The sequence below is a fragment of the Struthio camelus genome, chromosome 24, assembly GCF_040807025.1.
Source record: "Struthio camelus isolate bStrCam1 chromosome 24, bStrCam1.hap1, whole genome shotgun sequence".
NCBI classification, from domain to species: Eukaryota; Metazoa; Chordata; class Aves; order Struthioniformes; family Struthionidae; genus Struthio; species Struthio camelus.
The window spans coordinates 4868047-4879172 of NC_090965.1; the positions used below are offsets into that span (position 1 = coordinate 4868047).

An 11126-nucleotide genomic window follows, 5' to 3' on the forward strand; every position below is an offset into this window, starting at 1 on the left:
CCCCGGACGCAGCCCGCGGCGGCGACGCGCGCGCGCGGTGCCCGCACACAATGCGCGTGCCCTGCCCCCGCTCCCGCTCCCGCCCCCCCTTTGGCGCCTTTTCCTTCCCGCCACGTCGTGGCCCGCCGCGGCCCCTCCGGCGCGCGGGCCGCGCCCGCGGCGGCGCCCCATTGGCTGCGACGCGCCGGGGCAGGCGGGGCGGCCCCCGCGGCGCGGCGCGGCGCGGCCCGACGCGGCGCCGCCCCGCGGCTCTCCCCGGCCCGCCCCCGCCCCCCGCTACTCCCGCGGCCGGCGCGGGGCCGCCGCGCCACACGGGAGCCCGGCAGCGCGCGGAGCAGCCGCGCCGCGCCCGCTCCCGCTCCCCGCCTCCGCCCCCCTCCGCCGGCCGGGCTCTTCGCCCCCTCCCCGCCCGCCGCCTCCCTCCCCCCCCGCGTCTCTGCCCGGCTGCCGGAACCGCGCCGCCGGCGCCCGGTGCGGTTCGGGCGGTGCCGGCGCCGGTGCCGGCCCTGGAGCCGGGCGACGGGGAAGGGATGCTGCTCTCCAAGATCAACTCGCTGGCCCACCTCCGCTCGGGGCCCGGCGGGGAGCTGCATGCGGCCAAGCTGCAGCCAGGTGAGGCCCGGTCCGGTCCGGTTCGAGCCGGTCCGGCGCGCGGTGGCGGGGAAGGGGGGGGGGGGGGATATTCGTCCCGGTTCGGCTCGGCGCCGTGGCGGCGCGCTGACGGCGCTGCCTCGCCCGCAGGCAAGGAGAAGGAGCCGCTGGAGAAGCTGTACCAGGTGGGCCCGCTGCTGGGCAGCGGCGGCTTCGGCTCGGTCTACTCGGGCGTCCGCCTCTCCGACAGCGCCCCGGTGAGTGGCGGGGGGGGGGGGGCGGCACCGGGGGTTGGGAGAGGAGCGTGGAGGGGGGGGGGGGCCGGGAGGGCGCCGCGCTCAGCCCGCCGCTGCCCTTTGCCTTGCAGGTGGCCATCAAGCACGTGGCCCGGGACCGCATCTCCGAGTGGGGCGAGCTGGTGAGTGCCGGGGGCGCCGGGGGGTGGTGGTGGTGGGGGGGGGATGAAGGGGAGGGGGGGGCGGGTGCCGAACCGGCGCGGCCCGGCGGCTGACGGCGGCCGTGGCCCGGCAGCCCGGCGGCACCCGCGTGCCCATGGAGATCCTGCTGCTGAAGAAGGTGGGCTCGGGCTTCCGCGGCGTCATCCGCCTCCTCGACTGGTTCGAGCGGCCCGACAGCTTCGTGCTGGTGCTGGAGCGGCCCGAGCCGGTGCAGGACCTCTTCGACTTCATCACGGAGCGCGGCGCCCTGCCCGAGGAGCTGGCGCGGGGCCTCTTCGGCCAGGTGCTGGCGGCCGTGCGGCACTGCCACAGCTGCGGCGTCCTGCACCGCGACATCAAGGACGAGAACATCCTCGTCGACCTCGCCACCGGCGAGCTCAAGCTCATCGACTTCGGCTCCGGCGCCCTCCTCAAGGACACGGTCTACACGGATTTCGACGGTGAGCCCGGTTTGCAATGCTTCGCACCCCCCTTCCCCCGAACCCCCGGCTTGTTGCCGGCTGCGCTGCAAAGTTTTTATTTGATTTATTTTATTTTATGCTTGATTTTTTTTTTTTTTTTTTTGTCGCGGGGTGCGCGTTGGGAAACGGGAGCCGGCGCTTGGCCCTGCCCGGACACCCAACCTGCTGATCCGTGTGGGGGAAGCTGGGGGTGGTGGGGGGGTTGGGGAGAGAAGGCAACCCTACAAAAACAAACAGCCGTTGTGAGGGGAGGTTGCAAAACCCGGGTGCGAAGCCCGTTTGCTCTGCAGCTGCGGAAAGGCTTGGGCTGCTCCGCGCCCCTTATTTGCCTTTTTATTTTTTTCCCCCTGCATGGGGGGGCGGGTTTTTCCCCCACCTCCCATGGGTGCTTTATTTTATTTTATTTATTTATTTATTTATTTATTTATTTTGCATGTAACGGTCGGGGCCCCGGGCCTTCCCCGAGCCAGTGCTGCCCCCTTCCGGCACCGGCGGCTTTTTTTTACAACCTAAAGTTTGTAAACAAGAGTCACGTGGTGGCGGGCGGGTCGCACAGATCCCGGTGGCCCCCCCCTTCCCTCGGCCTCGGCGCCCGGGGGTGCCCGGGCAGGCATCTGCGCCTCTCCGGCTCCCCGAGGGCTTCGAGCGTGGGCTGCATCGCCCCACGCCGTGTTTTGCAGCTGGTGGCACTGGTGCAGGCGAGCGCAGGTCGGCGTTGCATGGGGAAGCCCGTTTGCTCCCCGCGCCGGGTCGGCCCCCGGCTGCCGGCCTCCCTTGCGCCCTGCCGTGACGCCGCTGTTGCTAAACAGCAGCTGGGAGGTATGAATGTCGCCCTCGATCGCATCTGCGAGGTGGAGATGCTGCAGCGTCAATTGGGGCGAATGCGACTGGAACCACCCTAATGATGTTCAAAACAAACGTTTCCTCCCCGGTGCCGGTGTGCTCTGAGGGATGCCGGCTCTTCCCGCGTGACGAGTCCCTCCGGTCTCTTGCAGGCACCAGGGTGTATAGCCCCCCAGAGTGGATCCGCTACCATCGCTACCACGGCCGCTCGGCGGCGGTGTGGTCCCTGGGTGTGTTACTCTACGACATGGTCTGCGGAGACATCCCCTTTGAGCACGATGAAGAGATTGTGCGGGGCCAGGTGTACTTCCGACAGAGGGTCTCTCCAGGTGGGCACGTGGTTTTTTGCATCAGGGAATAGCACGTGTTAGGAGATGATGCTGGATACGCAAGCGTCCAGCTCTTACTGGTTAGGGAGGGTTTTGATCTCTTCCTCGGTTAGCTGGAGGCTAGAGAAGGTGGGCGCTTGTCCTGCCGTCCCTGCCGGCTACCCTCCAAAAATGTTAGTTGATTGATGTATTTGGGTGTTGGGAGCAGCCCTGAGCACAAAGCAGGGCAATCCGGACAGTGACACGAGAGAGGCAGGAGTCTCGGGCCTTCCTAGCTTGACCCTTGGCTTCTCTCCTCAGAATGCCAGCATCTCATCAAATGGTGTTTGGCCCTGCGACCCTCGGACAGGCCATCTTTCGAAGACATTTTAAACCATTCTTGGATGCAAGGCGTCCACCTACCGCAGAAGACAGCAGAGATCCACCTGCACAGTCTGCTCCAGGAGTCTAGCAAATAACAGTTCCTTGCATCTCCTGGCTGTAAAACAATGAAAGAAAACAGAATTCTTCTTCGTGACTGTAGCACTGAGTGGGGATCGTCACATGGGAACATCTACATCTCATTCCAGAGCTAGACCAAACTGGAGAGTCCATCATCCAAGAGCTGGTGGCCACGATCCAACCCAGGTGTCCTGGACTTGAACTTAATGGTCCTGTCTTCCTTGATGTCTTGCCAGTCAACTTTTGGTGATGTTTTACGGGCGCTCCCACGAGTGTCCCTGGCCTGCTGAATTCGGGACTGTGAGAGGATCAGAGACATTAGAGCAAGGAAAGCGTCAACTGGGGGGAACTGTTCTGGGGGTGGGGGGAGGGCAAGTGCCGTGTCTCCGAATAGCTGTGAATAGCTGTCTCTTCTTCGCCGTCACCGTGTTCTGAGTGCCTTCAGTTGCGATCTGGGCTGTGCTGGAGGAAATACTTGAATCTTCCTACACTGCTGCTTTTTCCAAGACTTGCCTGGGTATATAGTTACTTCTTCCCTTTTCAAAAAGGAAACAGGTCAGAAGAAACTTGGGAGCAAAGCGGGCAACATCTTGTGGCTTCCGAAGTGTGCTGTCTTGCGTGAACTTTCTTTCTTGGGCTCCTTGCTTCCCATGCCCTCACGAATGCACAAACAATGCAATCCAACTGAGTTGTAAATGTATGTACAGAATTATACAGGAGCAGAGTTTGGTGTACAGTTGTTAATAGTGGTAACATTTGACTTTTTTTTTTCCAGTTCTTGGTTTTAATTTATTTTCATGGATTTGTTTGGGGTTTTTTTTGGTTTTGTGTTGATTTTTTTGTTGTTTTTTGTAAGGAAAGGTCCTAGCCAGCCGGATAACTTATTTATTTATTTATAACTCATGTGGGTCCTCGACCCATGCCTCGCTTCTACAGCTGCTGATCCCCAGGTTTCCCATTTGGGTCTCCCCTCCGTGTCCGTCCTGCGTCCCTCCCTGGCCTCGCCGCCTGCCTTGCAGAGTGCTTCTGTTTGATGTCTTGCCGCTGCGTGGAGCGGCTGCCTGCTTCCCAGATGTCTGTAAATAGTTCTGGTTGCTGTCGCTCCCTTCCACGTGCAGATCTCGGTTTGCAGATGAGTTTTGGTTTTCCCCCCTAGGTGTCTGTCTGGGGCCGGGGGTGTCCTGCGTGCATGTACCTAAGCGCTCTTCTTGCTGAGCCGTGGGGGGAGCTAGCCAGGGCTGCCCGCACTGTCGAGTCTGTACATGTAACCAGTGTGTAGCCAGTGGGTTTTTGTTAATAGTTAATATTGTACAGGGGAATTCAGAAATCCTATTTTTTTTATACATGCGGTTTTAAATAAAAACAAATCACTTGACTCTATGGTGACATCCCTTATTGCGGGGCGTGCATGAAGAGGAAAGCTGGTGGCGTGCGGGAGCAAGAGGGCTGCCAGCGACCGGAGGATCCTGATGGCACCGTGGGCAGCCAGTCTTGGGAGCATCAGTTTGGCTGCAGCAAGCCTGGGTTTACACTCCTCCCTTGCAGAGAGGTGAGAGTAGGAAATGAGTGTATCGGCGTGCTTGCTGCAGCGGAGACAAACTCCAAAGGTCCCAGCCACAGGCTTGCCAAGCCGAGGGAGCTGGGACCAGCTAGCTGAAAGCAGCCCAGCAAAGGCTGGATCCGGCCCTCCGCAGGGCGCGCGGAGTTTCCAGCGCTGACTGCTCCTGGCAAGTCTCCTGGGAGAGATCAAAGGGGGTGTGGAGCCCTGTTCGTTCTCATTCATCTGCAGGCGGTTGGGCTGCTGGTGCAGAGCATGTGCTAGGAGCAGCGTGTAAACAAACATCAAAGCAACCTTGTGAAACACCGGATGTTGTCGGCCAAATTAAATTTTGGTAACGCAGATCCTGTTGCTCCGGCTTTGTCGGTGCGGAGCGTGTATTGCATGCTGGGTGCCGGTGGGTTAAGAAAGCCGCCTGAGTACTGTCCCCACCTCCAGATCGGCTGTGGCTAGCGCAGTTAGAGGAAGCTGATGCTCAGATTACGAGAAGTTGGTCGCTATCCGTCAGCAGCGGTAACTCCTCGCTCAAGCTTTTACCCTTCAAACTGTCAAACCCCATTGCCCAACACCACAGTGCTTTGACTTTGGAGGTGTTGGTTGTTTTTCTCGTATATTTTAATGAGCCTAATTTTAAACCCTGCTCTCGCTCGCCTAGCTTGATCTCTTCTCATTCATCTGTCCTGGAGAGCACCTGCTGCCACCACGAAAGGTTGGGAGGCCTCCGGTTCGGCAGCCATCTGCGCTTGTGCATCTTCCCCTACCATCCAAGCGTGGGGTGCGTTTCCCTTCCTGCAGGTTACGTTGCAAACCTCCCAGCCGGATCTGACCCAGCCTTTCTGATTGTACCCTTGGTTTGCCCCACGGGTTTCTCCTTGGAAAACCCACGGGCCGTTTCAGGGACTGCCGCCCTTTGCTGCTCTCCGAGCCGCGCGCCTGCCCTCGGAGCTGTGCCCGAGCCTCGCAGGGTGACGGGCGCGCGCTGTGTCGCTGCTGTTGGAGGAAAGCGTTCACTGGGTTTGTTTTGCCTCCCCCCCCCCCCGCCCCCAGCTGCATCTTTCATCTCTTCCTCAGGGCTGCTAGAAGCAGGAAGCGCAGCTCCAAACGGCTTCAAAGTTTTAGGCCTATTTTGAGCTGTGGTTTGCATTTAACCTTCTCTCTCTTTCCCTCCGGACCATCCGGGAAGTTGCTCTTACACGAAAGCAAAACTACCCGCGGTGCTGCCTGCTCCGGAGAGGAGCCCCAAGGGCTGGCGTGGCGGCCGTCCCCCCGCCCGGACCTCGGCGGGCGCCGCTATCGCGGCTGCCCCGGCTGCAGGCTGAGCAAGGCCCACCCTTCCAGTAAACGCTCGCTAACTGCTGCGGCGTTTCTTAGAAAACTCGCCGCAGAAAGGCCGAGCGGGTCCGGCACGCCAAGCTGCGCGCGACTGCTGCAGAGATAGCCGCTTCGTTTCTGGCTGCGGCTGCTGATTTTGCCCCTCGTCGGGCTCGTGCCGCAGGAGGCGAGCGGTGCCGTCGTCCTGCCCGGCCGGACCCCCGCGGCCTGGGGACCGTTTCCTCCTGCTGGGGGGAGCTGGCTGGACCCCCACGGCTTAGGTGTTGGAAACGGAGCTCGGCGCATGTGTGCGGCCCGGGCTTCGTGGCCCTGCGGCGGCTGGTTTTGGTGTAGCTCCTGCCCCCAGCCAGGGATGGGAGGGCCAGGTTGCAGATGGGGTTTTTGCCTTCTCTAGCTGCACTCGTTGCATTTGAGTCGGGTGATGGTTGCTGGAGACTCGGTTGCCCAGAAAGGATAAATCCCCCTTCCCGTGGCTGGCCCGAAGCTTTGGGGTGTTTTCCCGGCCCCCGCATCCCCTCCAGCAGCGAGTTTCCTTTGGATGAGTAAAGTGCAAGCCGGGGCCGGGCTCTCCCCTTTCTGTTCGCCTGCTTTTCCCTCCCTTTTTTTCTTGGCTCTCCTTGTCTCTCATTCTTCGTCCTCCGCTGTCTCTCCTAAGGAGCGAGAGGCCCTCAGGAAACGGCGCTTATGCAACGCGCTGTCTGCCCGGCTGTCTGCCTCCTCTCCCCAGCCAGCGAGTCCTGGACCGGCCGGCCGACTGCCACCAAGCCTGGCAGCGGGCTCGGCGCCAAAGGCACGCGCTTGGCCCAAGACCGTGGGGAGAAGGGGCTGGAGGAGAGGAAAAGGCCCTTTTAGCCACCCCCACCCCCCCATGCACAAGCACATACGTGGGTTGGGGGGGGGTTACACTTAAATATTAATGTCAACAAGCTAAAACATGAGGGGCCGTGCGGTATGGCACTGTTGGGAAGCAGGTGAAGGGAGGGACCCCGGGCCGGACGGTTCGGTTCCTCCTCCCTGCGACTCGCCAGCGAGGACTCGCTGTCCTTTGGGGCCATCAGCCACCATAAGAGAGGACAAGAGGTTGGTCCTGTCCTATAGTCCCCCTCCACGGTCCTCCCGGGAGCCAGATGGGACAAAACCTTGGGACTTATCCAGCAGGGAGCGATTCTGAGCCAGCGCTGCTCTCCCATCTCCCTTGCATGACTCTCTATGGCTCCCCGGTTTCGGCCAGGATCTTGGAGTACCTGCAACGTGGAAAGCAAAAACAAAAAGATGAAACAGGACCAGGATGAGATTTCAGGCCATTCGGCCTCCCGTTCCGGGAGCGCCGAGAACTTGCCAAGGGCCAGCACTCATCACGCCTCTGCCTTCCTTGAGCAACGGATGGGACTACCGGCTACAGCTGTAAACATCTGTCCCCAGCTGAAGGCGCTCGGCCGTTTGGAAAGGACTGGCCGGGGGGGGGGGCCTGGAGTCACCCCGGGAGGCAGAGCAAAAGGGATGTGTATTTTGCACATTATTTTTCCGGGGACCGGAGACTAACAACAGCCAAAGGCCTGACACGGCTGAAAAAACGCACGCGAGCACCGGGCAGAAAAGCTACCCGGGGAGCGGGCCAGGCTCGTCGCAGGGACCGCCTAACTGGTTCACCTCCGGCAGGGCAGGCGACTCCGAGGGAGCTTGCCCCGCGTCCCGTCACGAGGAAAACATCCAGCTGCCCCCGAGGCGGCAGCCGAAACCCCGCGGCCAGGGCCCTTCTCGGCACGGTGAGTCACACCAGCTATTTTAAACGCCGGCCTTAGGAGGAGATGAATTATCAGCAAACCAGGTGTCCCACGGCTTCGGCTCCCTGGTCACGAAGCCTCGTGGAAGTCGGTCTCCGAGCGCTTTCCGGACGTCCTATGTGGCAACAGCGTCATCTCCGCAGGGCACGTGGGGAAACTGAGGCACGGCGCCCTGACCCGCTGGAGATCTTCGGCGGCTGAGCTTCAGAGCGGGGCTGCCCTATCGCTGCCGCAGGTGAAGCGATAGCCATGGGGAAGCGCCAACAGCCAGTGAAAGCGAGCGCTTCCCGGCTTTCTTTACGGGCGCCCGGGCTCTCCGCACACGCGGCGCCCAGGGGAGCGCGGCCGGCCAGGTCGCGGCAAAGGATGCAGAAGCCGAGCATCCCTCCGCAGGCTCAGGAAAAAAAAACAGTTTGCCGGTAACAGCAAATTTGGGCTCGGGCTTAGCCCCCGCCGTGCACGTTAGGTCTGAGTTAGGGGTGTCCCGGGGGCCAGCATCTGGTGTCCCGTCCCAGGCCGCCGCCGAAAACCCCGTGCTGTGCCAGGTGCCGGTTTCGGGCAGCTGGAGCCCTGCTCGTGACCCGAGTCTCGTGTTTCGGCTCGGTGAAGCCACGCGGGGTTGACACTGACCTTCCTGAGAGCGGGGTCTGACCTAGCCCGGCCTCTGTTACACCCCGAAAGGGCATCACTCGTCCCTAGCGTTGGTGGGGTTTTGCCTGAGGAAAAAAACACTTTGTTCGGGTTAAAAAAAAAAAAAAAAGAAAAAGAAAAAAACCTTTCCACTGCGTAAAGTTGAGTCAAAATTAGCAAAAGGGCGGATCAAAGCGATTCTTTCACCTTCTCCCAGGCTTTTTGTGCCCTTCCTCCAGGGTAATATTTTGATGTCCTTAACCACTGTGTTTTTTTTCCGGTTAGGAGGGGGTTAAGCGACCTGAAAAATGAAACAAAAGCTCTTGTTTCAAACCGAAGCAGCCATTTCAGTTACCCTGAAAGGACAGGCGGGCGGGCGGGCGGGAGCGCGGGTGCCTTCGAAAGGGGAGAGCGGGTTGCGGGGAAGGCGATCCGGCCCCGCCGCCGCCGCCGCCAAGCCTGTGAGAAAAACAGCAGCAGCGAAACGTCATTTCAGGTCAAGCCGCGCCGAGAAACGGGGCCGGGCGGCGGCGGGGCGAGCGGGAGGCTTCGCGGCCCTCCCAGCCCTCTCGGCGAGGCCAGGACCCCCCCCGCGGCCTCCTGAGCCGCCGGTACCTACTCCCACCCCCCCGGCGGAAACCGCCCCCGCGCTCCCCACCGCGCTGCGCCCGTGCCCCGCGACAGCGGTAGTCTCCGTGCGGGGCTGCTGCTGGTAGCAGCTTGCTCCGTGTGTCCCCCCCCACCCCGCCGGCGCACGTGCGCGCCCATGGGTGCGCGAGCGCTTCGGTCCGTGTAGGTGCCCCCCCCCCCCCAAACCATGTGGGTTTGGGTCGGTTTGGCCCCGGTTGGTGACTGCAGTCGCCAGCTGAGACCGGACGGCAATCAACACGCTCGGCTGGGGATGCTGAGGATTTGAGCTCGGTCCTTGGCATCCCTCCCCACCACCCCGTCCGCTGGGTGGGTTTTCTCTCCTGCTCGGCTTTTTTTTTGGGGGGGGGGGAACAGAGCAGGGACCAGGAGCCACCTTCCCCTGCCGGGGCGGAGGGGGACGCTCTCTTGTTCCCCTAGCAGGGTGTCTGCAAGCAAAGTCTTTGATAAAGGCAGTAAACGAAGCAGGAGAAGATGATCTGTGAATCGCAGCGGAAAAGCGGGAGGTACGACTCCTCCACCAAGCAGCTCTGCCTCCGGCCGGCGGCAGCCACGCGCATCCCCCCCCCAGCCGAGACGGAGGGGAGCGCCGACAACCGGGGGACGAGGGGCCGCTGAAAGGGCCCTAGGACAGACGGACAGACTCTCTGGCCGGCTCCGACCCCCTCCACGGGCCGGTTTCCCTTTCTCCGCGCGCAAGACACCCAGCTGCCCACCGCCAGCAGCGGGGCTCGCAGGTGCTCGGGCCGAGGAGCCGTGCCGTGTCTGAGCCCCGGCGGCCCTGTCCCGCCTCAGGGCCCAAACTCCTTGCGGAAACGTTGGGAGCGAGACCTCCCTCGCAGGATGAAGTGATTTGCGGGCCGACGTTTTTAACCATGCGCAAAGCCTGGGGACGAAGGAGCGACTCTTGCACCCTGGATGCCCTCACGTGCGGACCGGGTCCCTTCGGGGAACTTTGCTCGCCCAAGGCACCAAGCTCCTGACCAGCAGGGCTGTGATCTCCCCGCGCCTGGGAGCCTTGAAACGCACTGGGGTTTTGTTTTTTTTTGTTTTTTTTTTTGCTAGCGATGAGTTTCCCTTCTCCGCTAGAGCCTCGGCCTGGGAAAGGGAAGCGATTCTTCTCTCTCTGGGCTTTCGTTCTAGCCTGGAACCGAAAGCTACAGGCTCGCTTCCCCCAGAAACCTCTGCCCGCGCCTCAAGAGCGGCCGGCGGAGAGGGGAAGAGCCATGGCGGGTTACGGCTAGGCACCCGGCTGCCAGGCCAGGCCGGGCGGCGCAGCCAGCCACGGGCCTGTGCCGCCCTCTGCCGTCAGCCGCCCACCGGCCGGAATAAGGCGGAAAAATAAATTAAATAAATAAAGCAGAAATGTGCTGTGAAACACGCTGTGTTTTTCCTAGTTTATCCCCCCCCCCCCCCCGCTCCACCCCGTGTCTATTGGGCGGGTGGCATTTGGAGGCGCCTCACGCCTTGCCCCATGATGGCGCTTCCCCCCCCCACCCTGCTTGTCCTTATGAGGGGACAACCCTGACAGCAGGTTCCTGTGGCACGACCGAGGGGCTGGAAATGGCCCCAAATGGCCTCAAATCCTTGAGGGTGCCATAAAAACCGTCGTGCCAGGCCAGCCGCCCCGAGGCGGGACAGGGATTCTGTCACGGCCCAGCCCTGACAGGCGCCCTCCCCCCCCCCCGCCGTGCGCATGGTACAGCCCCCCCCGCGCCCCGTAGATGGTTTAACCCGCTCCCTCCCCCGGCCGGCCGTTTACCCGCCTCTCCTCTCTGCCACCCCCCCGCCTTCTCCCGATGGTTTCGCCCACTCCCCCCCCCCCCCACGCAAGAGGCTTGACGAGTCTGCCCCCTCTCCTCCCACCCCGCAGTGGAAATGGTCTGTCCCCTTCCCCAGCGCGACGTTTAACTCTATCCGCCCGCCCTCCCGTCTCCCGCGCGGATGGCTTCTCCCTGTTTCCCAGCCCAGGGAGGCAGCTCCGCCTCATAGCCGATTTTGGGTCCCCTCTATTCCCCTCAGTGGGAATGGTTCGCTCCATCCTCCCCCCC

General features: G+C 62.1%; 1 protein-coding gene across 1 annotated transcript; it reads left to right on the forward strand.

Annotated features, from left to right (window-relative positions):
* Positions 1–312: 312 nt before the first annotated feature.
* On the forward strand, positions 313–4498 carry PIM1 (Pim-1 proto-oncogene, serine/threonine kinase). The gene is made up of 6 exons (XM_068918460.1): positions 313–612; positions 742–848; positions 959–1009; positions 1123–1489; positions 2506–2682; positions 2983–4498. Exons 1-6 carry the CDS (start codon positions 531–533, stop codon positions 3138–3140), a joined length of 942 nt encoding a protein of 313 aa, XP_068774561.1. The 5' UTR covers positions 313–530; the 3' UTR covers positions 3141–4498.
* Positions 4499–11126: the final 6628 nt, after the last annotated feature.

What these genes read in the sequence shown, in the direction of transcription:
- PIM1 (XM_068918460.1), top strand. Translation starts at nt 531, where the DNA reads ATGCTGCTCTCCAAGATCAACTCGCTGGCCCACCTCCGCTCGGGGCCC. An exon ending in GCCTCTCCGACAGCGCCCCG is followed by an intron (nt 849 to 958) that starts GTGAGTGGCGGG and finishes TTTGCCTTGCAG; the next exon opens with GTGGCCATCAAGCACGTGGC. An exon ending in TCTCCGAGTGGGGCGAGCTG is followed by an intron (nt 1,010 to 1,122) that starts GTGAGTGCCGGG and finishes GTGGCCCGGCAG; the next exon opens with CCCGGCGGCACCCGCGTGCC.